The sequence below is a fragment of the Podarcis vaucheri genome (genome assembly GCF_965113315.1).
Source record: "Podarcis vaucheri genome assembly, chromosome: 8".
Lineage (NCBI taxonomy): Eukaryota > Metazoa > Chordata > Lepidosauria > Squamata > Lacertidae > Podarcis > Podarcis vaucheri.
This window is the reverse complement of record NC_138766.1, coordinates 48,122,015-48,148,673: the sequence shown is the minus strand read 5'-3', so window position 1 is coordinate 48,148,673 and position 26,659 is coordinate 48,122,015. Positions and strand designations below refer to the sequence as shown.

At 41.0% G+C, this 26,659-nt stretch overlaps 2 protein-coding genes across 3 annotated transcripts in view; one reads left to right on the top strand and one right to left on the bottom strand.

The window, feature by feature from the left end:
* Positions 1–7,010: 7,010 nt before the first annotated feature.
* Positions 7,011–9,830, bottom strand: LOC309539737 (uncharacterized protein; the record flags this gene model as incomplete). Its single annotated transcript, XM_082236076.1, has 2 exons — positions 7,011–8,169; positions 8,342–9,830. The coding sequence occupies one exon, from the start codon at positions 9,828–9,830 to the stop codon at positions 8,916–8,918; it is 915 nt and encodes a 304-aa protein (XP_082092202.1). The 3' UTR covers positions 7,011–8,169; positions 8,342–8,915.
* ROCK1 (Rho associated coiled-coil containing protein kinase 1) overlaps positions 9,550–26,659 on the top strand; it is a 56,525-nt gene continuing 39,415 nt past the window's right edge. For both annotated transcript variants that reach the window (XM_082236075.1, XM_082236074.1), the window contains exons 1-4: positions 9,550–10,396; positions 22,035–22,116; positions 24,584–24,684; positions 25,364–25,501. In XM_082236075.1, coding sequence (XP_082092201.1) covers positions 10,304–10,396; positions 22,035–22,116; positions 24,584–24,684; positions 25,364–25,501 — 414 coding nt within the window. In that variant the 5' untranslated portion in view covers positions 9,550–10,303. The remainder of the gene's footprint in view (positions 10,397–22,034; positions 22,117–24,583; positions 24,685–25,363; positions 25,502–26,659) is intronic.

Here is a 26,659-nt window from a genome sequence, read left to right as displayed (position 1 = left end):
GTCCCAAAAAGCAACTAGCAGCCTTCTGTCTCACTAAGGGTTTGAACTCAGCTTCTTAAATTCATATCAGTGCTCTAACATGGTGGGTGTTACCCGTGGAATCGTGCAGCCATGGGAGCAAGGAAGTTAAATCACTGTGTGCTTTTTGGGTGCCATGTTATTTCATATCAAACCAAGGTTTGTAATAAATTTGAATGGCAAAAAGGCATATTGCATAGAAATCTGAATTTGTTTCACAATAGCATTGAAACAGATGCTTTGAATATGAACAGCAGTATGAAAAGGTAAGGGCAGGTGATTAAATATGTATCTGACCAGTGAAGAAGTAGTTAGAAATGCTATAAGAGTTTTGTTTAACTTGAGAGCTTGAAACAACATCTTTGAAATAGTGACTGTCCCAGTAAAAGAGGTCATCTCATAAATCCTGCCATGGTTTCTGGGCACCAGATTATTCTGAATGGTGAAGATGAAACCAGACTATGGAGAGCTTCAATAGGAGTTTTTAAAACTTGGTTAATGGATGACAAAATAGACACAAATTAGCTAAATAATATGATACACACCGGGGTAAATAATCTTGACTTTAGTTATATTGATGGGATTTGAAGTGGCTGCTGCATCTGAGGTCATGATACAGTGGTACCTCAGGTTACATATGCTTCAGGTTACAGTCTCCGCTAACTCATAAATATTACCTCGGGTTAAGAACTTTGCTTCAGGATGAGAAGAGAAATTGTGCTCCGGCGGCACAGCGGTAGCAGGAGGCCCCATTAGCTAAAGTGGTGCTTCAGGTTAAGAACAGTTTCAGGTTAAGAACAGACCTCCAGAACAAATTAAGTTATTAACCCGAGGTACCACTGTATAGAATTACTGTTCCTGATTTTTTTTTTTTTTACTAGAGGAAGAAAAGGGGTTGCAATAATCTCTTTAAAATATGATATCACCTAGGCCTGTATGTAGCTCAGTTCTAGTTCTTGCAATGCTTGGCAGTGCAACATGCATCTGTTTGGAAGTAAATCCCACTATGTTAGATGAGGCTTACTCACAGGTAAGTATGCATGTCTTAAACTTGTTACTAATCAAGGGTTGCATCTCATCCTGGTAACAATCTTGAGATAGAATCCTTATTTCTAGGAAGCAAAGTATATTTTTAGACACATAAAAATGGTCATGTAGCAGCTGTTTAGAAACTGTGTAGAGGTCTGGAATGCAACAAGTGATCTCTGTGGGAATGTCGCTCTGACTACAGGCTCTGATATAATACTCAGTGGATAAGTGCAATTAATCACTGAGTTATCACCACAAAATACATCTTGAGATTATATACCCCACCACAGTTCTGACACGATGAGGGGGTCTTTCCTAAATAAGTGCAAATATCTGCAAACCCACACCAGGATTTTGTGTATTTCTGTGTTTTTGCACTGTCATTCATTCTAGTGTCCTTTTGTCTCTGTGAATTAATGATCCATTCTGGCAAATTCTATTTTCCAAGAGAGATTTAAGCAAATCCTATGGACTTAGCAGAATGATACAGAAAAAGCTGATATATGAGATACAGCCTCCAAATCTCAATCTTTGTATCTCTCATTGTAGGAGACATTTTTACCTTGTCCCATGAAAGTAAACATTGAACAAACACAGAATACACCATATTGTGTCTACACGATTTTGTACAGTACAGTAGGATATTATCTTTTCAAGCTTAAGGTAAGGTGGGAATTAATTTAGCTTTGACACAATTAACACAGCAATGCATTGTTTTTGATGTAGAAATTGTTATTCACACCAGGACAGTCTCCCTCCCTTTTTAAAAAAAAGATAACAGTGTAGTGTCATGTTCAAAATAAAGTGCAAAGATGGTTTGGAAGTACAGTACAAGTTAACTGCTTTGAGGTTGCTATTTTGTAACAATCAAGCGGGGGGTGGGTGGGTGTGCATGCACGTGCGCGCGCGCACACACACACACACATACACACCCCAGTGCTTTTTCTAGAAAAATAGGTGCTCGTACTCACCATGAAGTTGTTACAGTAAGTGCCATACTTTTTAACAAAAAGAAGAGAGAGAGGGAGGGAGGGGGAGGGGGAGGGAGAGGGAGAGGGAGAGATGCCAGTATAGTTTCCAGGAAAGCAGAAGTTATTTTTGATGTGTCAAAGGGATCAGGAATTCAGACTCTAACTTATTAAGTTTTTGGGGTTTTTTTTACAGAAAGTATGAACCTGCTGACTGAAAGCTGCATTCAGCTTCAATTGAGCATTTTATATCACAATCCTATATATGTCTACTCCCAAGTAATCCTGAGACTGCAACCCAATGCAGACTTAACTGGAAGTATGCTCCAGTTGTTGTTTAGTCGTGTCGGACTCTTTGTGACCCCATGGACCAGAGCACGTCAGGCACTCCTGTCTTCCACTGCCTCCCGCAGTTTGGTCAAACTCATGCTGGTAGCTTCGAGAACACTGTCCAACCATCTCATCCGCTGTCGTCCCCTTCTCCTTGTGCCCTCAATCTTTCCCAACATCAGGGTCTACCCCTTCATGGATCACTGCCTTGCCATGGCGAAGGGACTTGAATAACTCAGAGAAGCTATGAGCTACGCCGTGCAGGGCCACCCAAGATGGACAGGTCATAGTGGAGAGTTTTGACCAAACATGATCCACCTGGAGCGGGAACTGGCAAGCCAGTCCAGTATCCCTGCCAAGAAAACTCCATGGACAAAGACAACAGGCATGCTCCAGTAGGCACCTATAAGCTCACACTATTAAAAGACCAATTAAATTTAAATAGAGAGATTTCACCACAAGCTTAAGTGTCCAACTGAAAGTGGGAATTACAAGTCCTTAACTTTCACTAGGCTGTGGCTTCTGGCAATGAGTTGGTTTTGTAATGAAAATGATGGGGCATCACTTTGGCCCTGTGGTATTTGTCTGGTTTCATAATGAAAATGATGAAATGAACCTAATAGAAGTGAGACGAAAGTACTTAGGGTGCCTTGTGGAGAGGAAGGCCCATTTAACAAACTGAGGAAACATGCGGTGGATCAGGCTGTACACAGGAAGACCCTGATAACACCTCTCTCTCTCTCTCTCTCTCTCTCTCTCTCTCTCTGTGTGTGTGTGTACACACACACACACACACACACAACCACTTTAATTAAAATATATTTGAGAATATAAATTTCCATTTTCATAAAGTCTTGTTGCAAAATATGTTTCAGCTTTGGTTTCATGCTCATAAAGGTAAAGGTAAAGGGACCCCTGACCATTAGGTCCAGTTGTGGATGACTCTGGGGTTGCGGCGCTCATCTCGCTTTATTGGCTGAGGGAGCTGGCGTACAGCTTCCGGGTCAGGTGGCCAGCATGACTAAGCTGCTTCTGGAGAACCAGAGCAGCACACGGAAACACTGGAGCGGTACCTATTTATCTATTTGCACTGTGTGCTTTCGAACTGCTGGGTTGGCAGGAGCAGGGACCGAGCAACAGGAGCTCACCCCATTGCGGATATTCGAACTGCCAACCTTCTGATCGGCAAGCCCTAGGCTCTGTGTTTTAACCCACAGCACCACCCGCACCCCTTTCATGGTCTTAGATACGCCTTATGTTGTTTTCATCGAACCATAGAGTTGGGAGGGACCACATGGATTTAGTCCAACTCCCTGCAATGCAGGACTCTTTTACCCAATTTGAAAATATGCTCAATCCCTCAACACAAAATCTTTTAATTCTAAGATTCTTTTATATTACTGGTTCAAAGGATGAAGGAAAAACAACTAATGACAAGAGCAAATGTATCAGAACATAAGCTACACTCACACATAATTGCTTTTAGACATTTTATTTCAAACATCACATCCTGTGCTTGCTGCCAGGTCTTTTTATGAAAAGAAAAGAAAAAACTGTAGCTAGTTATTTAGTAAGAGCCTTCTTTGCCACCCTGTTTTCTCTATCCTTTGACTTCTCTGTGGTCACTCCATGGGCTGAGCCAGGAAACAATTTTGCAAGCACTTATATGGCTATGAGCCACGTATGAGTCAACCATTTTGCATATTAAGAAAGTTCCTCTCCATTTCCTTTCAGCAGTCTAAAACCTTCCTATGTCTACACACTGTGCTGTGCTTCTCTGATTATATATTTGTTAACATAAAAATATTGTGAACCTTTTTAGATCCCACTACAAGAGATCAGGGGGGAGAGAGTGAGACTTTTATTTTCAGTCTGCTTAATAAAAAGTAAAATAAAATCCCTTCTCTTACTTTGTGCTTGTCCCTGTGAAAAACAGTGATAAGCAGGGAGACCAAATTATAAGAACGTGCTATTTCTGTGAAATTATGCAAATTAAGACTTTTGGATAGATTGTCCCCATATTTTTGTGTGCATCAAGACATCTTGATGCCTGAGGCAAAACAGTCAATGGCTCTTCCTGCAGTCCCCTCACTCAAAGTAGACAGTACTCAAGGCTGGACCTGAGGCAGAAAATCTTACAAGCATCCCTCCCACTCTGAGGCAGTAAATATATACAAATTTTATATTAAATAACCAACAACTTGCTGCCCTTTTATTAGATCCCAGATCTGCTGCTTTGGGCAGCTGCTTCACCCTACCTAATGGTAACATGCAACAAACATTAATGCTGCAATCCTTATCTGAGAGGAAGCCCCACTCAATATACTGGGACTCGCCTCTAGTAAATATCCTTAGGGTCATGCTATACAATGTATACAGCAATAGAAGAGGGAAGACCTAGATGTATTGCACATGAAATCCAATCCTTTGACCATGAAAGCTTTGCTTTGTTTGCTAACAGAGTTGCAAGTTGCCAAGTCTTTAGCAAATAGGCATGCAGTATCTTTTCAGTTGTACTCTGCCACCCTACCAGTACAATGAGAGCCGGCCCAAGACATTTTGGCACCTGAGGCAAATCACAAAATGGTGCCTCACCTCCTTGCCAGGGAACAAGGGGAGAGGGAATTAAGACCAGCATTGGAATCTGCTGCCCCTGTGGATCCTGCCACCTGAGGTGCTTGTCTCGCCTTGCCTCATGGGGGCCCCGACGTACAATCTTATATATTTTTATCATTAAGAAAACTGCACCAGGACCAGTGATGCTTCCCTTCCTGCGGCGGGAAGGTAAATGGCGTTTCTGTGCACTCTGGCACCAGTCACAGTCCTCCATGCGCCAGTAGCGGTATAGTCATGCTGGCCACATGACTCGGAAAGCTTTCTGAGGACAAACGCTGGCTCTCTCAGCCTGAAGCAAGATGAGTGCTGCACGCCATAGTCACCTTTGGTTGGACATAACCGTTTACCTTTACTTTTTAGTAAAGCATCTTTAGGATTGGAGCCTAAAGGCTAGAAACTTTCTCATGTTTCTGAACTGAGAATCAAAATGTTTGTGCAACGTGCACCTATTTGCTTTGCAACAAAGGCCACCATTTGATGTTTTAAAGGCTAAGCACAAGGGTCAGGCAATTGAATTTAAAATATCGGAGCCCTTAACGATGGTTCAAGAGAAAGGCTCTTACAAGACTAAAGACATTAGCACAGTAGATAACTGAGTTGCTGGGAAGATAATTGGAATTAATGTTGAGTCAGATTTACTGTCTAACACAGATATGTATGAAGTGCAATCTAGCATAAGTGTGGAGGGGATTCTAAGATGGTCTTACCTGATATCATTCTTATATTTCATTTATTATCAAGACAACCTTCATTGAAGTGTAGCAGACTAGCAGGTGATAATGCTGGATTCAATAACTGCTCATGGCAATACAGTGTGTTTCTATATTTCTGGGACCAGGAGCATGGCCACAGAACTAATAGGATTATGAGAGAAAAACTGAGACTAAATTATTGAGTAAATATATTTTCTAAGCTGTTTAACACTGGAAAAGATAATTTTATTGTTATGGATATACTTCTTTATATGAACAGCTACAATGGAGTAGTTTTCAATTTTTGTGCAGCATCACAAAAATTATGTGCAGTTTGTCCAGACAGCCATTCAAAACTGCATGGCAACATTTGTCCATAGACTGGAAATCTGTTTACTGAGGAGCTAGAGGGTCTCATGGAAACTCTGCTATGGTGGTGGAACAGAAGATCTACCATCGCAACACATACACCTAAGATATGCTGGTAGAACACTCTGTAGACAGAGCTGTACTACAGCTGGAGATAGGGCAGTCATGGGTGGTACACAGACAGCACAAGGAAGGAGCAGACTTAAGCCATATCCTAAGCTGTATCGTGGTCGTGTGCAGTGCTTTAAAAAAAAAGAAGGGGAAAAAGGTGCTGGTACTCACCATGAAGCTATTACAGTAAGTGTCACACTTTTACCATTGGGGGTGGGGGGTAAGGTGCCAATACTGTATACCCTTGAGCACCCCCGAAAAAAAGCACTGGTTGTATTCCTGTATATACTCCAACTGAGAAGAATTTCCCTCTCATTGGCTTCAGGGGGAAGGGAGAATATAGGTGCCTCTGTGAAAATGAGCACACTGCCCATCTCACCATGACAGAGCGGAGGATGTGGTGTAATCAATACACAATCACAGCACACCACCATCAGTAAAGAATAGGCATAGGCAAACTCGGCCCTCCAGATGTTTTGGGACTACAGTTCCCATAACCCTGACCATTGGTCCTGTTAGCTAAGGATGATGGGAGTTGTAGTCCCAAAACATCTGGAGGGCCAAGTTTGCCTATGCCTAGTATAGAAACTCCACACAGGGCAACCCCAAATAATGTGGCAGAGATGCAACAGGTCACACACTCCTAGGAGGAACACTCTGGAGATGATAAACTACAATGGTACTTTGCAAAAAAACAGCCTGGCCTCAGGGCACAGAACAGGAATTGAGCATATTGGTAGTACTTCCTTGCAGACTCAGGACTCCAGACACAAATACCTATCAGCAAACCCCACTCCACTCCTACATAAAGAGAGGGAGAGAGAGAGAGAGAGAACAGGAGCTATGGGTTGTAATCTTGAACCTGTTGACAGTGACACACTGACTGCTTTGTTTCTTAAGAATTTAACAGTTTATAATGCAGAGCATGAGTTGGAGAGACAGTATGAAAGCGCATACTCAAAAACACCAGCACCACTTTCCTTTGCAGCATCAGCGATTTCTATGAGGAAGAAACATGCAGGGTGCTGAGACAGAGAACTTTATTTACTTATTTATAAAACTGATGTATCACCTTTCTCTCATTTTGGCATCCATGATGATGAATGAAATATTAATGAAACATAACGATAACAGTAATTAAAAATCACAAACCTTAATATAGGCAGGTGTTGTATTTTAAAAAGACAGCAAAGAAGTGTAATTACAAACACCAATGCACAGCAAATGAAACATAGCTATCTTTTTCAAGCCTGATAGAAGAAGAGACTTTGCTTGTTGCTAAAAAAATAAGAGTGAAGGTGCTGGGCAGATTGCCTAGCCCAGAGTTTCATAAATGAGGTGCAGCCAGAGAAAAGGCCCTCTTTGTTTGATACCTGCCTACCTTCCACAGGTGGGGACACTGGTCATCCAAGCTACTTGGGCAGGCTCATAGTGGAGTAAGTGGTCCTTTGGTTAAACAGGGGCTAAACTATTTAGGACAGGGATACTTAACACCCTCCAGATGTTTTCAGGCAGCCTCTATAATCTGTGACCATTGACCATGCTGGCAGGTGCTAATGGCAGTAGGGATCCAATACTAGGAGGGAAACATGTTAGGACTCTTAATTGTGCCTAGAAACAAACTGGAAGTCACTGAAGCTCCTTATGTACTGGTATGAAATGATCATATTCTGTCCCAAACCTGGCTGCCTGGTTTTTAAAAAGGTGGGCTATAAATAAATCAATTGTTCAGGGTGATGGTGGAGGAAAGTCATTAAAGCCTATGTGAGGGATGTTTTTATAAACATTTCTGATTTGGATCTTAGTAGTCAGTGGCTCCACAAAAAAACTTTAATAAAGTAATATTTTTCTAGCAGGGGAGAGGTGATGAGAGACTGGGCAACTCAGACTGAAATAAGGCTACAAACACATTAGAAAAGAGCTATAGCTGTAATATGTGTTAACTAAATAGAGTCTCTTCAGCTATTGGCCTGCCCAGTGAGTAGATAACAGTTTACATTCGCTTACTCGATTGTTCCAAACATTTACAGTGGTACCTCGGGTTAAGTACTTAATTTGTTCCGGAGGTCTGTTCTTAACCTGAAACTGTTCTTATCCTGAAGCAAAGTTATGAACCTGAAGCACTATTTCTGGGTTAGCGGAGTCTGTAACCTGAAGCGTATGTAACCTGAAGCGTATGTAACCCAAGGTACCACTGTATTTGACAACACAATTCTGGTCTTGTCCATCCAAGTACTGATATGCCCTCTGAAGAGAGTCTCCCTTGAACTGTACAGCACAGCCGCAGCTGTGCAATACGAACCCTGTCTACTCAGAAGTCCCATTGAAGTAAATGGGGTTTACTCCCAGGTAACTGCGCGAAAACAGTATTCAGGGAGAGATGGGAGACAGAACCACCCGCAGGATGTACTGAGCTTCCGTATTTCACTCCTAGGAGCAGCATGAAATATGACCACGCCATGCAATCCAGGAACTTAAGCCAGGGAGTTACTTGATGCCGGCACGGATCCCCCGCAAGGCACCGAAAAGAGCAACCTCAGCTTCTAATCCCCAGTCCGCAAACCACATCTGCCTGGTGCAGCCCAGGACCGGAACGGACTTGCTGCTGGGATGTCTTACACACCCATCCTTTCGTGCGGTCTGCAGGCAGCACACGGCACTCCGGCTTCAGGAGATTGTGGCTTGTTGCGACAGCAAAGGCTGCGCCAGCAACTCAAAGCTGCCGCCGCTGCAGCAGCAGTAGCAGCAAGCAAGCAGCTCGCGGCTGCCTGGCGTTATTACCTCAGCACTTCACGAGCACAGACCGGCTGCCACTCTCGCGCTCACAGGCGGCGGCACAAGCAGAGAAGAAGAATCTAGGCAGGAGAACCCGGGGCAGGAGGAGGAGGAGGGGAGAGAAGAGAAGAGAAGAGAAAAAAGGAGGCGCGCGCGCGCGCAGATGCCAAGTAAAGTCGCCGCGCGCTGGCTTTCCGCCCCCGTCCTCCGGCGCATGCGCTCCCCGCTTCGTTCCCCTCAGTCTGTTTGAACAGGAAGGCGGACATATTTGTGAGAGTCTGCCCTCCTTGACTAGCTGCTGAGGCAGCGGCGGGGCCTCGCCGTTCTTCTCCTCGCCTCCTTCGGTCCGGCTTCCCTCACGACTTGGGAGCAGCGGCTCCTCCTCCTCCGCCGGTCGCAGCTGCGGAACAGGGACAGCAGGGTCGAGCGGAGTCGGGAGTCCAGCGGCCGCACCAGCTTCTCTCCCCCCCACCCCACCCCCATCGCCCGCCCGCCCGCCCCGCGAGAGAGAGACGTGAAGCCCGGCGGAGTGTGAGGAGCGCGGCTGCTGTCGGGAAAGAAAGAGCGGGGAGGAGGCGGAGAGAGCGAGAGCGGCGCAGAGGCGACGAGCGACCGCGGAGGACCCGAGGAGGGGGGAAAAAGGAGGCGCGGGAAGGGAAGATGCCTTAGCCGTTACGCGGCCGTTGCTGGAGCCGCGCGTGTCCAGAGGGCAAGGCGGAGGCGGCCGCCCTTCTCTTTCTCTCTCCCCACCCCCACCGCCGTGTCGCGGCCTATTCTGCAGCTGGCAGCCTCCCCCCGCTGCTGCTGCAGCTCGGGCAAGGGAGGCCAAGCCGTGCCCTCCTCCTCCCTCAGGCCCGCGTCTCCACGGAGGGAGCTGCCCCGCCGCCGGTGACGCTCTGCTGAGAAAGTTTCCTGTTTTCATGCTAGGCCTCTCCTCTCTCTTTTTTCCTCTTTCCTCCCCTTGTTTCAAAGAAGTTGCTGCTGGGTAGCTGGCATCGGAGGGGAGGAGGAGGAGGAACCGCTACGCTGGCTGCCAGGGCGGCTGGGAAAATGTGGCTGCAGAGGCACGGGGGCCCAGGCTGGAGGCGAGAGGAGACTGGCAGGGCTGTGGCTGCAGCCTAGGCGCTGAAGAAGAAGGGGCAGCGGGGAAGGACTGCTCCGCACCCCCCAACCCCCCTACGGGAGGGGGTAGCGCCTTCGCTCCCGTTTTCGGCTTTAGCTCTCTTTGGCGCGAGGATGTGTGGCAGGGAGAGCATGAGGGACAACCCCAGCGCATCCCCAGACCTCCTTTGAGAAAGGAGGACTAGGAGAGCAAGCTCAGGGAGCACTCCTGTTTCGGTTTTTTTCTTTTCGTTTTTTTCTGTGGATTAATAAAGCGATCACCTCTTCAGCACCATGTCGACGGGAGAAAGCTTTGACTCTCGGTTTGAGAAAATCGGAATGATGATAAAGGATCCCAAATCTGAAGTGAACTCGGACTGCTTATTGGTGAGTTGTATGTACTACTGTTTTTGATAAATGAATATTAGCTCGGACTCCTTCTTAGAGAAGAGAGCTTCCTCCTAGAGGTTTTTTTTTTAAAAAAAGTCTACTGATGTTTGCCTTCTGATGAAGAGGAATAAATGTATTCTGGGTGTTATGTGAGATCTATTTTTCCAAGAGGCTGCTGCTCATCTCCTTATGTCTTTCTTTAAGCTGCTGCTTTGTTTTCACTATTTGATAGGCTGCAGTAGTATTCAAAGATTTGAGTTAATATGCTGCAATAAAAAATGTTGTTAGGTGGAGATCTGCTTTTATGCTGCAGCTGTAACCCAGGAAATCCTGTTGTGTGAAGATTTGTACTTCTAAGGGATATGTTAAGAGTGACTTGTTTTTGTTCCCACCCACCATATTCTGGAAAATGTGGCTAATTAATCACTCATCTAATGTATTACCTCTGCTGAATAGTGCACAGTTAAACTGTGCGTTTCTAAATCTGAAAGTAAATCAAAATATTATTTCATTCATACATGTGAAAGTAAACAAATACCTTAATTCAAGACATGGTAGAAAAGTGGCAGGAGTGGTGGCATCAAAAGTAAGCACAGAGTTGTACACACAATTTTTATTTGGCTTGTTCAGAGTACATTTAAGAGTCTTTCAGCATGGTTCTATGCATGCCTACTCAAAAGTAAGCTCCAATGAAGAGCTTACTTCCCATGTAAGCAAAGGCTTTGCTTTTGAATGAAAGATGAAACAAGTGAGTATCTTTGATTTAGTAGGCAGTTCCTTGTAAAATTTCTTCTCTGAAGCAGACTGTTTTTAAAGCATTTTGACAAAACTTTTTAATACTCTACCGAAGAAGAAGCAGTAGGACTTCTTCTTAGTGCATATAAATTTACTAGTGATTTTTTTGTTAAGAATTGCTCAGTGTTTCATTCATGTCATTTAAGGGCTTCATTAAGCTAGAATACAACTTTATCATAGCTTCCCAGAGCCAACTAGTGTGGGAAGCTTATATGCACAGCAGTGGTTGTTGGGTGTATGGTATAGCTATATAAAGGACTGAGGGGATTTCAATATTGTGACTGACTTGGGTCCTAAATAAAGGGTTAATATGTAAAAATTTAAGAGATCAATTCCCCCCCCCATTATATGCATGACATACATTTTATAATGTATATAATATAATAAACTGGAACAGAGGTAGGCAGGTATGTTTTTGTATTGGTTCAGATTGATTATAGACCTATAATTTAATTATAATAGACAAAGTGGGATCCATAATCTTTGAAAAAACATTAAGGGAATTCTGTAAGAAATAGTAGATCAAATATTTAAGTAGAGTCCCTCCCTACAGTGGCCCCCTATTCCTTCCTTCTTAAATAAGGGCTCTGATAGCTGTGGATTAACCTCCAGACATGGTAAATGGGTGGGAGAGATTTGGAATCTGTTGCATAATATTGGCCTTTGCTGTGCTACTTTTTCTGGTTAACTTTGAAGCAGCTACATGGCTGACTGTTGTTGCTAAGCAACAGTCCTACATATCTTCATATATTTTTTCTTTTCTTATAAGGCAGGGCACTTTTACATACCTCGTCCATGGGTGTTGTATGGGCAATTCATGTGGCAGTACGTGACAACTAATTGCCCCTATTGCATGCTTGTGGATAAAGGCAATGAATGTTTTCATGTTTGTGATAAAAACATTTAAAACAGGCTTCCTCAACGTCGGCCCTCCAGATGTTTTTGGCCTACAACTCCCATGATCCCTAGCTAACAGGACCAGTGGTCAGGGATTATGGGAATTGTAGTCTCAAAACATCTGGAGGGCCGAGGTTGAGGAAGCCTGATTTAAAACATTATTCTGAATCAAGTAGATAGCCTTCATGGAAAAACATTTTCTAGCATTAACCACAGATTGGTAATATGTAAACTAGGCCTCAGTATTTAATTTTTGGGCAATGGCAGGAAATATGTATGGGACATACTGAATATAGGAAGTTGAGTCAAACTATTAGTCCATCTTATTTAGTATTGTCTACACTGACTTGACAGCCATTCTCTAGAGTTTCATACAGCAGCCTTCTTCAGCCATACTGAGAGATAACAAGGGATTGAATCTGGGAGCTTCTATATGCAAAACATGTGTTCTACCCCTCCATTACAGTCCTGAGTGGGAGAGGTATGTCCAAAGTCTGTTTCAGGGGTCTAATCCGGCCCTTGTGGCAGTTTATTTCCTGGGGTTAAATCCTTAAAAAAAACCCTCAACAACTTCAACCTAAAAAAAGCTCAACAAATTCAACCCTAAAAAACGGTCAACAACTTTGGTTTGCCCTTTGATTGGCCCTCACAGCCCTTCACTTCATCGAATCTGGCCCTCTTTGAAAAAAGTTTGGACACCACAGTACTCACCTTTTGTTCCCTTGTTTGCCTTCCCTTCCCTTTTTGACTCCTGCATCATCTTCCCTTTCCTGTCGGAACCCCCAGTGCATTAGTCTAATATACATAGGTAGTTCTATATTTTTCAAAAATGTTTTAATTAAGCTTCAGCTCTGCAACCTATCCTTAGTTCGCAGAAAATGATTGATGTTTCTCTAGGTGTGTGTGAGTGTGTGTACTGTGATGTTGATTTCCTACTTAGCCAAATGCCAGATGTGAGGTGGCAAGGATAGTGATCTCACCCATTATTGTATCTAAGCCTGGTTAGGTAAGCATCTACATTTAGTCCTCAGCAAGTATGCAGTGCTTCTGTGGACAGAGCTGGATTTAACATTAGTCCAAGTAGGAAATCTTCAGCATCTACCTTTAGATACCATTCCCTTTGACAGTTTCCCTTTAAGATCAGGTCTGAAAGAATTTTGCTGAACAAACAATGTGTTATAGACTTGTTCATTTGTATCTGTTCAGGAATGCAGATATATTTGTCCATGAATTTATATAATCTAGTACATTACTACAGGTCTGAGATACTAAATGAAGAAACCTATGGGCTTCATGTAGCCCTCAGCTACCTTGTGAAGTTAATGGTATTGTCTTGAATTCCTATATTTATTTTTATCATCAAATGTTGTGGAACTTAAGATTGTAGAAAATATAATGATAAAAACCTAATTCATGGAAATTTAAAATAAAAATGCCTTAATTTTATTAAAATATTTATAAGTTTATCCAGTGTTAGGGATGGATGTGCAAGCTGCTGAACTGTTAGGTACCCAAGTATATTATTTTTGCCAGTTGGAGAAAATAGAGGCAATATTTGGAAAGAAACTGTAGTAAACAAAATTAAGGATTCAGTATTTGGGATATATGCATTGTCCATATTTCGTGTTATAGTGAAGCAGAGGTGGAGAACATGAGGCTCTTTAGGTGTTGCTGGAATACAACTCCATTTCCCTTGACCATTGGCCATGTTTGCTGGGGCAGCTGGGAATTAGCATCTAATAACATTTGGTGGGCCACATATTCCCTGCCCCTGTGGTAAACACAGTTAATGGTTTACTATGGACATAGAGATAATTTCCACTTGATCCTTACCAGTGGCTCAGCATTATATCCAAACCAGGAACAAAAAAGCCATCATCAGGAAGCCTTGAACAATTTTTTGTTTCAAATCATGGTTTGCTTGGAGCCAAACAAGGTACTATCTTTGGTTTTGGTATAATTAAGCCAGGGATTGTGGTTTCAGTGTTCCCACAGGGAGGAGCAACGCAGAAGCCATCTATGCATACTTGATAAACTATTAACATGCAAACTGAGCAAATATGTAGATAATTCTTATGTAGAATTGTTATTCAGAAATGGGAGAAATTTAATTTATTCCGAAAAAGTTCATAAAATATCTCAAGAATGTAATAAAGTTATAGCAGTACATTTGGTGCTCAGTTACTCCTTAATACTATTGGTTGAACATTTTATTCTGTACTGTGGTGTTTTATTAATTCATCTGATTTGGTTGTCACAGCAAACTATAACATAGTATTACAAGAATGAACCTTAGCCTTCCTTCCCCCCACCACATCCCAGACGCAAGGAATTCAGAAGTGTTCACTTCCCTTGTCATGCTGTCCAACCTACAAACTGGTTAATGTTAACATTAGCTATGGTTTGTTTGAAACATGCCAACTTTATGCCATGGGTACAAAGATAACTTGTTTCCTTCTGTGGTTAATGCTAACCACAATTTGCTTCTTACTTTGTCCAAAGCTTGAAGTGATGCAGAAGCAGTCCTCTTCACTTCCATAACGACAGCTTATCATGTGCAGCGAAATCCAGCCAAAATTTGTGGTCCTCTGGCAGAATGCATCATCTGTGTCTATTAAAATGCTCTAAAATAGTTGTGTGTACCTTGACATTAGCTGACCATGTATCTTGGCTACATAATTATAAGTTTTTACCCCCAGTTCTCTGCTGATTGGGCCTTGATCCTCAAACCCTCAGTCAAATTGGAGTAAGCAAATGGCAACAAGAAGGTCCTGATTTGCCAGGCAGCTCTCTCTCTCTCTCTCTCTCTCTCTCTCTCTCTCTCTCTCATACCCACACGTGTGTGATGATGATGCTGTTGCTGTGGGGCTGCCTGGTCTGGTGGGGGGGGGAGGTGCCTAGACAGTTTGTTTTGGTGCCCACAACCTAGGTCCGAGGAGCCACATGGCTCCTAGCATTGCAATCTCAGTTTTTATCACTGGCTCCTGCTTGTGCGATGGGGCTTTCCTCCTCTTTGCCTCATATGTACCCCTGAGATTGATTTGGGGGCTCAAGAGAACCTCCCAGAACACCATGCAGGGGGGGAAGGGGGATTATTTTGTCTGACAAGCTGCTATGCTCACACAGACAGCACTTTTGTGATAGTGCAATTTAATTTCTGCACTGTGTACTTAAACTTCCAAAAATATTTAGATAAAACCACTTACCAATGATTCCTGAGTAAACATAGCAGTCATGGGATAAGAGAACAGGTCCTCTTATGCATCAGTTATTTGTTAAAGAACAGGAAGTTGAGAATAGAAATAAGTGGACAGTTCTCACAATGAAGAGGTGTAAGAAATGGGCACCTTCAAAGGGACCCATGCTTTAAAACTTGTTCTTGTAAATGACTTTGAGTTAGAGGTGAGCAGTGAGGCTGCCAAGTTTTCTGATGACATCCAATTGTTCAGGCTAGTAAAGGCTATAAGAGTTTGCAAGGAGCTCCAAGAGGATCTCTAAACTGTAGGAACAAATGACTCTATATAAGCAAATGTGGTACAGTGTAAGTAAATGTAAAATGATGCACAATAAATCCTAACCACTTACACATGGCTGAAGTGGCAGTGACTGACCAGGAAAGAAATCTTAAGGTTGTGATATACAATAGTTCAGTGAAAAGGTTGAATCAGTATGCTGCAACTGTGAATAATGGGAATTCCATGTTGGGGATAATTAATAAAGAGATTGATAATAAAATTGTCAATATGATGTCTTTTTAAAAAACAAATGACCACATTTGGAATATTTTGTGCAGTTCTGATCACTGCACCTCAACACAAAACTATGGATTTCATTAACATAAGATACAGTTGCAGCCACTAACTTGAGACAGCTTTAAAAGAGGTTAGACAAATTCACAGAGGAAAAGGCTATGACTGTTAGCCATGACTGCAATATTTTTTTTTTATTTAAACCATTTATACACGGCTTAATATTTTAAAAATCTCTAAGCAGTAATAAGAAAATAAGTGGTAGGATACCTTTGAATCCCAGTCAGTGGGGAACAATAGCAGAAGAGGGCTATTGTGTTCATATCCTACCTGTGGCCTTCCTATAGGCATCTGGTTAATCACTGTGGGAACAGAGATGCTAGATTAGATAGGCCCTTAGTCTGATTCAGTAGGCTTTTATGTTCTTATTTATAACAAAATTGCAGAACACCTAGGTAAACAACTAAGGAAAAAAATATTCAGTTACTGCAGCTTTTGGTGTCTGTTTACGAACAGCTTTGTGTGCTGGAAGGAAGAATTGGATTTTACAGAAAGTTAAACTCATAATAGATTATCAGTGTTTATTGCAGTGTTGTAAACTGAATGTTCAGAATCTTAATAATGAATTGAAAAGGGAATTAGTGTTCTGTACAGCCTAATCAACGACAAGTTCCTTTCGAGAGAGAGAGAGAATAATGTTTAAGATTTAAAATTGAGATTGATTCAACAATAATGGATCTTTCAGGTATATGGGATTCCACAGCACATTTATAGGAAGGAATTGGGCTGTTCAGGCAGATGCTGTCAGTGTAAAGATGATAATTCCTTTTGAGGCATATAATGTGGGTTAGTCCTGTGGTGGTATATTTTTCATCAGAAATTGTAGTACTTTGTTTTGGAAAAAATCCTTGATATTTACAAATGTTGTGTTGTGGGGTTGAACTATAAGGACTTGCATTGTCCACAGGCAGACAGTCAATGGACCCTGCAGGTCATTAGTTTCAAACGGATATAAATGGATAAACATCTACCATCCATTGCTCAATGGGTTGAAAATCTTACATCACTTTCCAATTTGAATTTTGGACATATGGACTTTCCCCCCGCTGGTTCAGAGATCAAGGGTCCATCTAGGCCAGTCTCTTCCCTTTTTTTCTTTAGAAGTATTCTTTTCATGCACTGTAGGGGGTTGGACGAAATGACCCTCACAGTCCCTTTCAACTCTACAATTTTATTATTATGATTCTATATGTGTTTAAACTAGGATTGATGAATCATTCTTAATGTGGGCTGACATTTCTTTCATCATGTTTTTAAAAAGATAGCTGCAATGATTTACCATACCTGATCTTAAAACGTTCAGGTGAAAGAGTTCCCAGTCTCAAATATCAATTTTGGTCTTACATTTGATCTTTTATTAAAAATGAATACTGTTAATTTGAAGCAAACTTATTTGTGTGGATATATATTCTTGCAAACAGTGTCCTTAAGGAAAGAGTGCTCCCAACCTCTAATACTCAAAGAGAGTAAGAAACCTATTAACATGGATGCCAATTTTTTTTATTTTATCTCCCTTGGAATGAAATGTTAGTTAAGATGAAAGTATGGAGATATCAGACATTGCTTTTGCAGACCATCAGAATAAAACTACTATTTTTTTCTATTATGTACAATCACTTAATCCCATTTAAAATAGTGTGTCTGATCATGTATTTAAAGCCTGGGGGAAAATATTCTTCCACTCCAGTCTAATTGTGTCCACAAAAGTTTATAGTTAAAGTGTGTTTAGGGGGAAAATAATCTCTGTTAAGTGATCTTGAGTGTACACTTTAGAGACAGCTGATGTGTGTTTGGTTTACTTCTTGGCAGGCTTCAGAAAGGGAGAGGAATACTATTTCTTTACACCCCATAATAGTGAGGGAAGAAAATGGTATGTCAACACAGTGAATTGATTTAGAAGAAAAGGGCAATTTAAATAATTTAAATGAAGTTTTCTAATGAAAATTGTTCATTTGTTTCCTAGCATGACTACTAAACCATGTTAATTTACAACTAGATGGGGTATTACTTGAAATTTCATTCTACCAACCAGGTCTTGCATTTCTTTGTTGCACTTTGTCTTTAAAGTATTTCCATATAGGGTCTGCCTTACTACCAGCTTCTGACTGTTTATAATGTCAGCAGTGCAACCCTATAAAACAAGGTGGGCAACTTTTCTTTTTCTTTTCAGGACTGCATTTTCTTGGGGAGTAATCTCTTCCAGGGGCAGAATGCCAGCAGTGGGTTGACCCAGAGCTGATGTTGGAGAATCAGAGAAGAATTGGGAGAATCAGAGCATTCTAGATTAATTCATTAACCCCACCTTGTTTCAGATTTCATCATTTAGCATTTAGCATTACCTCAGATTACCAATTCTATGCAGGTTTACTCAAAAGTAGTGATCAAATAGGTATACAAAGGATTTTGTTTTTATTGTTACATCAGACCAACATAGCCACTGTTCTTGAAAGAAAGTGAAAACAATTATTTACTGATTAATGCTCTCTGCACACTCAAAACACATGTGGCAGAAACTACCAGTTTGTTGCTGCACAGCTGGTGCTATACAACTGTAGAAAAAGTTAATCATGTCAATTTTTGAAACAAAATATTGCGCTTCTGTTATTTAAGACACTGTATTTTTCCTAGCTTTTTGAAGTTCGCTTTCCTTCTATGTAGTGTCATAACAAACAACAGTTAAGGAATTACAATGGGTTAGAGAAGTGGGATAGTTTCAGGAAGTATGTAGGAATGCATAAAGTGAGGCTTTGGCTCCCAAGCTGTAGATTGTCCATTTATGCTGTAGTTTTATACTGAGAAATATGTCTCATTGACTCAGTGGGGCTTTCTCCCAGATAAGTTGGCATAGCATTGCAACTACATCATAAATATGGGAATATAGGAACCCATGCATTAGACATTTTTTTTTTGGTCTTCTTTCTAATGTTGCAATCTTCTGCTTCGTTCTGTTCCATCCTCATAAAAAAGATAGGAAACAAAAACAAAATGCTTATGGCTGATAGCAAACAAGATCTGTTAGTTACTCAGCAGACTAGAGTCGTTTATATTTGTAAAGTGAAGATGAGAAGCCTATGTTTGGTAGGGAGAGTATAAATTGTCTTATTTGAGAAAAGATCAACTTGGTTCTTCACTTAAATAGAAATACCACATTTATCTCATTGTACTGTATCTGGTAAAGGCACTGATGCAGTTTAGAGATCAATTAGTAGCAAGTTTATATCTGGATTATAATTAACCCAAGAGAAAATACTTAGTTTTAGAAATCCAATTTAAATGTTAAAAAATCCAAAGCTTTAAAAGATGGATTTTTATTCACCCTGCTTGTAGCCGATTGTCAGTATTATTTATTTTACTGCTCATTAACTCCCCCCCCCCCAGCCCGCCAGGACCTTCTCTGGGTCTGGCTTCCCTAACTCCCTGATGTCCTCCCACTCCTTGTTTGACCACCCTCTCCATGGGCTTCATGACATGCATGTGCATGTGTACATCTGGGAAAGAGCCAACTATGCATTTTTACTCAGAAGAACCCCATAATGTTCCTTAGAGCTTGCTCCTTAGTAAGTGTTTTTAGGGAAGCCTGTTTTGTGGTACAAATGACCCACCCAAGCAGTTCCATACATTGTGGGAGAGGGAGAAGTACCGTAAATAAACCCTCTTGCCTTCCTCTTCATCACTCAGGTTCAGGACTTGATGAGCAGTTCTCAATCTCAATAGTGATACATAATGCCAATTGTGTAGTAGTGCTAGACTCCTGAGGTTGAGGATTAGGTGAGAGGGAAATTACTCCACTGAGCTCCAGCAGTCTTATAAACTATGGGGAGAATTTACCTGCTGTTCTCCCCCCTCTTGCCCACTGCTGTTTCCAGACCTTTAGCTTATTAGCTAAAAGAACCATTCACATTAAGAGGCAGTATGTTTCTGCATACCAAAACAGGAGAAGGCCATGCATTTAAGAACAAGAGCAGAACAAAGGCCCATCTAACCCAGCATCCTGTTCATAGAATCATAGAATCATAGAGTTGGAAGAGACCACAAGGGCCATCGAGTCCAACCCCCTGCCAAGCAGGAAACACCAACACTGTTCTCCTAGTTGCTGACCAGATGTCTACATTAAGAATACTAAAAAAGGCTGTTGCTTTGCCTTTCTTGTCTGTTGTGCAAGCTTTCTGGAGGCATTTAGCTTTCCACTACTGAAAACAAAATGGTGTACTTGATTAACTTTTGGATTGATCTAACAGGGCTTTCCTTGTGTTATTATCACATTCCCATTTGTTCTCAGATATCTGGCTCCTTCCAATATCTGAGCTATATATTTGCATAGTTTAGTCATGTCTTGATTTAATAGACAAAATATCTGGGACAAAGGACACTAAAGCAATTAGACTTTCAAAACCAAATTTCACAAGCTGAGAAATAAAATAATTAATGAAAATTAGGCTTATGGGCAATCAAAATTATCAAGGAACTGGAGCAACTCCTCTGTGAGGAAAGAACACATTTTGGGCCTTAGTTTAAAGCAGGGGTGGGAAGTCTTTTTGGCTTCTTGGGCCAGATTCTTTATCAGGATCAGCCTTATGAATGAGGTCACCCATCTGTCAGTTGCTTGATGGCGAGTGATTTGGCACTTGAATGTCCTGAAGTTGGGACTTCAAAGTGCATTGCAGGTAGCAAAGCGCTGCTAAAACAAAGGTGTTTTCCTCCATTTACATTTAGTCCTGCCAAGCTGGTAGGATTCAACTGCTGCTCATCAGTTGATGTATGGGGGTTAAATCCTGCTATATTATTGAGTGTTCCAGTTCTCTGCAGGATTGAACCCCACCTCTCTGGCAGAGAGTGACATCAGTTGGTTGACAGGGATGTGCCGTTGTGGGGAAATGGCTCTGTGAGCCAAAGTGGACCCACTGAGGGGCCAAGATTTGCTGCCATTCATGGTTTAAAGAAGAGGCAAGTGAGAGGGCACATTATAAAGTTTTGTGAAATTATGCATGGTGCAGAGAAATTGGATAGGGAAAAGTCTTTCTTTCCCTCTCATAACACTACAACTCACTGAATCCAATGAAGCTGAATGTTGGAAGATTCAGGGCAGATAAAAGAAAGTACATCTTAAAAAACAAATTGCTCTTACAAGAGGTAGTGACAGCTACCAATCTGAAAGCCTTTAAAACAGTGGCTCCTAATTGGCTGGGGCAACCCAGTTAGATAGGCGGCAAATAAATATAAAGATTATTATTATTAGCTAGACGGATTCAGACGATTAGAGGATAAGACTTTCAACTTCTACTGGCCATGATTGATGGCTCGGTTTTGCTTCCACTGTTCAAAGTATGCCTCTGAATTCAAGTTGCTGGGAAGTGCAAGTGAGAAGAGTATTTCCGTGCTCAGTTTCTGCTTGCGGGCTTCCCATGGGCATTTGGTTGGTCGAGCAGGACTCTTATGTTCTTATGACTGCTCAATCAAAGCAGTTTGTCATAATTCCTTACTAATAGGAGTAAGACATGCTGCATGTGAGAGTCTATGTATTGGGGTAATTATCCAGCCCCGGCATTGGAAGAGAAATAGCACATCTCTGACCTTCCTTCACCTAAATCTCACATGGGGACCTAGTCTTAGATCAAAATAGTTTTTACCAAATGTTTTTCCAATATTATTTGGATGATATGTGTTTGGGGGAACCTTTGAGGTAGGCATTGGTTGACGGGGTGGTGATGGAATCTTCACTGGATTCAAGCCCTATATGCCCTTGGAACTTTACTAAGTGGAATGCTAAGAAGAGAGTTTGTATTTGGGGTCCCTTCTACACACATTGTTTCTTAAATATGAAACTTAAACTAGACATTATTTTGATGGGGCACCAAGTAGGTCCATTTGGCAAAGTTCAATATACTTGTGCTCCCTCAAACTTTAGCTCTTGCCCTACAAGTGCTTTTTCTCTCCTGGATTCAGAGTCAAGCTCCTCTGCCCCATTTGTGACCAACTTTTTACTTTTTTTATCTATCTCATTTTGTAGACAGTAATGTGATGAAGTATTTACACTTCATGTATTCTTTAAACATTTTAAAGCCTGAGAAGTTGTATACAGTATAGCTAATACATACAAATTGTGTTCTAAAGAAAACATCACTTTTGTTCTTCAGGATGGATTAGATGCATTGGTGTACGATTTGGACTTTCCTGCCTTAAGAAAAAATAAAAACATAGACACCTTTTTAAACAAATGTAAGTATATGTCTTTGTATATATGTTTACAGGATTTCTGGTGTTGATAATGTTCCAATATACAGCTTTTTATTTTAAAAAAAGGAATTTTATGTGGTTAGCAGTTTGCATGGAAATATCTTTTTCTCACCTATATATGCATTATCACAGTTGTTACTGCCATGAACTTGTTGGAGGAAGCATGGGCTAAAAATTAAAGCAAAGCTGGGAAAAGAGAGGCAGATGTAGCAATTCATGCTGTGCATGTAATGAATAGGCAATGTATCAATTCACTGCCTGAAAATGGTTTAAAGTTTAAAGTTAAAATTGCAAGAGCAATTTCAGACTTTTGGAAGGGACAATGTATTGTGAATCCCCACTCACTTCCAGCTGCAGTCAGCATCGTGCTCTTCAATCCAGAGAGCCCAGCCAGGCTGCCTGGCTTCCTCCCCACTTCCTCCCTCCCTTCCTCCGCAGCCTGAGACAAGAGTGGGGCTTGCCAGCCTGCACCTTAATTTGTTTCTCTGGCTGTGTGAGTGCCAGCAGGCTGTCTCCTCCCTCTCTTCCTTCTTGTGCTGATCACTGAGCAGAATGCAGCCACCTCCCGTGACTCACGTAGCACTCCAGAGAGTGGCTCCCAGTAGCTGTGGTTTCAGGGTGAGCCGTGGCTCGTGGCTGCGGGGAGGCTAGTGGCTTATCTGTGGCAGTTCCAAGGCTTTGGAAGGCCCTCTCTGTGGAAATCCACCTGGCTTCTTCTGTGTTGCCTATTTCTATAGAAATAGAAAATGCTTTTAAACAAACAAACTTTAAATACGTTGTTATCTTTATTGCTGTTTTTCATAACTAAGTTTTTGTTCTGTGGCTATTAATATTGCAGCAATATTGCATGTTTGTTGTATGTTTATTTAGGATGTACTGATGGATTGAATTGGCTATGTGTTGGATGTGTTGGGTTCTCAGTATAGAGGCATTGTGGAAAAATAAAATCCAGTGCACATATGCTCAGTGTGGGGATTTGTAGGACTTGAAGAATTGCATAGGGCTTTGATTTGAAATATTTCTAAAATTATTGCGCTACAGAAATGCTGAAATGCCTACTATGTTAATGGCTGAGAGGTTTTTTTATATTAATCAGTCTATAAATTAATAAAAGAGAAATAAATAAAAACACTTTCCCACAATGCTTCTTAATGAAAATGATGACTTATCATGGCAATAAACCAGAGGACTCTTTCATATTTTCACATTTGCTTACCTTCCTGGTAAGAAACTTGGTAGTCTAATTGCTCAACTTTTTAAACATTATAATTTTGGATTTCCTCTTCATATATGCCAAAATATTTATCATTTTGTGGTCTAGCCACTATTCCCCCCCCCCATTTAAATGTCCTATCTGGGAGAATGGGAGAATGATAGCATACAATCAATTTAATGGATGATTGTAAAGATGATGTTTTTGATGAATTAAGTAGTCGAAGTGTTACCGTATGTGTTTGAGTAGCGTGAGATCAGAGGTTTCATACTTGCTAAATTCATTCCTTTGGAACATAGGAAGTTGCCTTATACTGTACTGTGTTGGACCATTGGTCCATCTACCTCAGTATCTTCTACACTGATAGGCAACAGCTCTCCAGGGTTTCAGACAAGGTACATTCTAGCCCCACCTGTACACGATTGTGATTGTACCTGGAACTTTTTCCATGCAAACCAGGTGCTCTGCCACTGATCTACGACCCTTTTACCTTCCCAGCACTGAAAATTTACAATCTGTGGTTTGGGGAGCACACTCTATATGTATATCTTAATAAGGGTTGTAATTGGTCAGTATTCTAGTATGTAAATATTGTCCCTTTGAATCTTTCATTAGAAAAGTTTGTTTCAGTTGCTGTGTTCTGCAACCACAGAACTGAAATACTTTTTATATAATCTCATGCCAGTGTTGACCCATGTAGATTAAAATAGCATGTTACCAAATTTGGAGTTAGACTATTTGACCACTGGGAATTTAAATTATTGCAGTTTATTGGATGATGATTTTTAAAAATGCAGACTTCCTGCTTATATTTTCATGGTAAAGTTGTTTTTTAACATGAAAAAATAATAAAAAGGCCAAACACTGGAATCTTATTTTAGTATCTAATTTGTAACCTGAATAGCTGATATGTTGTGATGAATGCAGATTTGTCTGGTCTAATTACTAGTTTCATATATTTGCATATAAGTTGAATTAAAATTGAACTTATCTCCTGACCTGTTCCTACAGTGGGTTGTTTTATTGTGCGTTTGGCACTTATATGTTGCCATAGGAATGAAAGTAACTTCGAAAGGAGATACTTGCAGTAAAGAAAAAAGATCTTAAAAAGAGCAAACTCTAGTCTTTAAACAATGTTTACCCAGTACGTTTTTCTTATATGAAAGTTTATTTTTAAGATTGTGTGTGTGCTTATGTCCCGTGGTGTAGTTTTTTTAATTTATATTTTCATCACAGATAAAGACACAATAAACAAAATCAGAGATCTGCGTATGAAGGCTGAAGATTATGAAGTGGTGAAAGTGATTGGCAGAGGTGCATTTGGGGAAGTTCAGTTGGTAGGTTTACTTTTTGTGTATGAATAAGGCTAGCATTTATAAAAGAGGAAGCTGCAATTGAACAAAAAACCAACGCTTATATGTGCACTGTATATTTGTGGTGATTCCCCACCTGCCCCCATGACACTTCATGCATTTTTTAAAAGAGTTACTCGTAAGGAATCACAAAGCTGTTTTGATGAACAAGCGTAACAGGACCAAAACAGTAAAAAATGGCCCTGATTTTAAAGACACCTATTAATCACTAATTGCTTGCCCTGGGAGTATCAGGCTTTTGGGGGTGCAATGGTGCCTGCTAGTGCTGGGTTAGTGACACCTACTGGGTTGTCTTCAACCAGGTGCACCAGACCAAGCACATTACAGTACCTTTCAATCATAAAATCATTCAGCATTTGCCATAGCGATATGTCAAGCTATGCCATGACCTTGCTGCTTTTTCCAGGGTCACAATGCTAAGGTTTTTCAGGTTTACAAATGCATTGACTATGCTCTGAAGAGTTTGAGAAGATCAGGGATGCTGTCTGTCTTTATGTGAAATGCAGAAGGACCTGTCATGCAACACTTGGGTATTGTGTATTGATTGATGCAAGGCATGTGTATCATATTCATGTAGACTAGGCTTTGCCTTAAATTTTAATTTACGGTAACATTTTCTCCATCTTAAAATTTGTTTTTAAAGGTAAGACACAAGTCATCACGAAAGGTTTATGCCATGAAGCTTTTGAGCAAGTTTGAAATGATAAAAAGATCAGATTCTGCATTCTTTTGGGAAGAAAGAGATATCATGGCATTTGCGAATAGCCCTTGGGTTGTGCAGGTATACTGACTAATTTTTGATGTGTTTATACTGTTAGTTTTGCTGAGTAAGGGAAAGTTCATTTTTCAATAAAAGCGCTAATTTACAGATTTTAGCAACTTTAAATCTTAAGTATGTTTGCATTTGCTGTTCCAAGTTTTGCAGGTCACATAAATGTGATGATTACTAAAAATAGAAAACCTGGATGAATAATTTTTAAGTATCTTGGGCAGCATCCAAAGAGTGGACTTATGCTCATAATGCTTCCTTCTCATCTCCTTGCACTGCAGCTTCCCGTGTCCCCCCAAAATCTGCTCCAGAGACTTCCCAATTCTTTACAGCAGATTTTGAGGGTGTGTAGAGGATTGCAGAGGAGAGGTAGTGAAGTCTGTTCCACTTGCCTGTGAACAGGGAAGATACAAACCCTTTTCTATCAATTCAATAGTAATGTATTTACTCACCTAGCATCTTTGTTTACTGTTGGAAGTCTATCCCTACTCAGATCAAGGAAATGCAAATCTGGAGTGGTGGGAGTGAACCTGTTGGCTTGGGCTTCAGTTTTGAGGTGGGGACTGAAGCCCAATTAAACAGTTTTACTAGCTCTACACAGATCTACAGGTAGGGACAACGTTCTTTCACACAGTAGGCTTCCAACTTTATTAGGAACTATGTGCACAAGTAGTCAATTAGAGGCTGTGCACACAATTCCTGTGTCTGAATATGGAGGGACACTTGCCCCAGTTAGAATATGCATTACTTTGTCTTGGACATCACTTGTTCAGATGGATTGAACATACCTTCCTCTGAACAATTAGCTAGTAGCGTTGAGCTGGCAGCAGCAAATATTTGATTGAATGTACATAGGCAAGTACAGCAGTGTCCTGGTTAGCCCACTCTTGCACATGTGAATATTTTATTTGTGGCTGATTTTTTCACTTGTTTTGCTGAAGCTCATATTTGTCTAAACACCATGTGTCATTGGTTTAGCAAGTTTTGTTGCTTTGGACATCTGAGCATTTTAAACTCAAACAATTGTGTGTATAATTGACACAATGAAATAATTGAAATCACTATTAACTTTAATGCAAGAAAGTGATGACTAATGACTAGTTTTCCCGAATATACCAATTAAGTAATCTTTATAAAGAAGATTTTCTTATCTGTAGTTTTTTCTTGAAT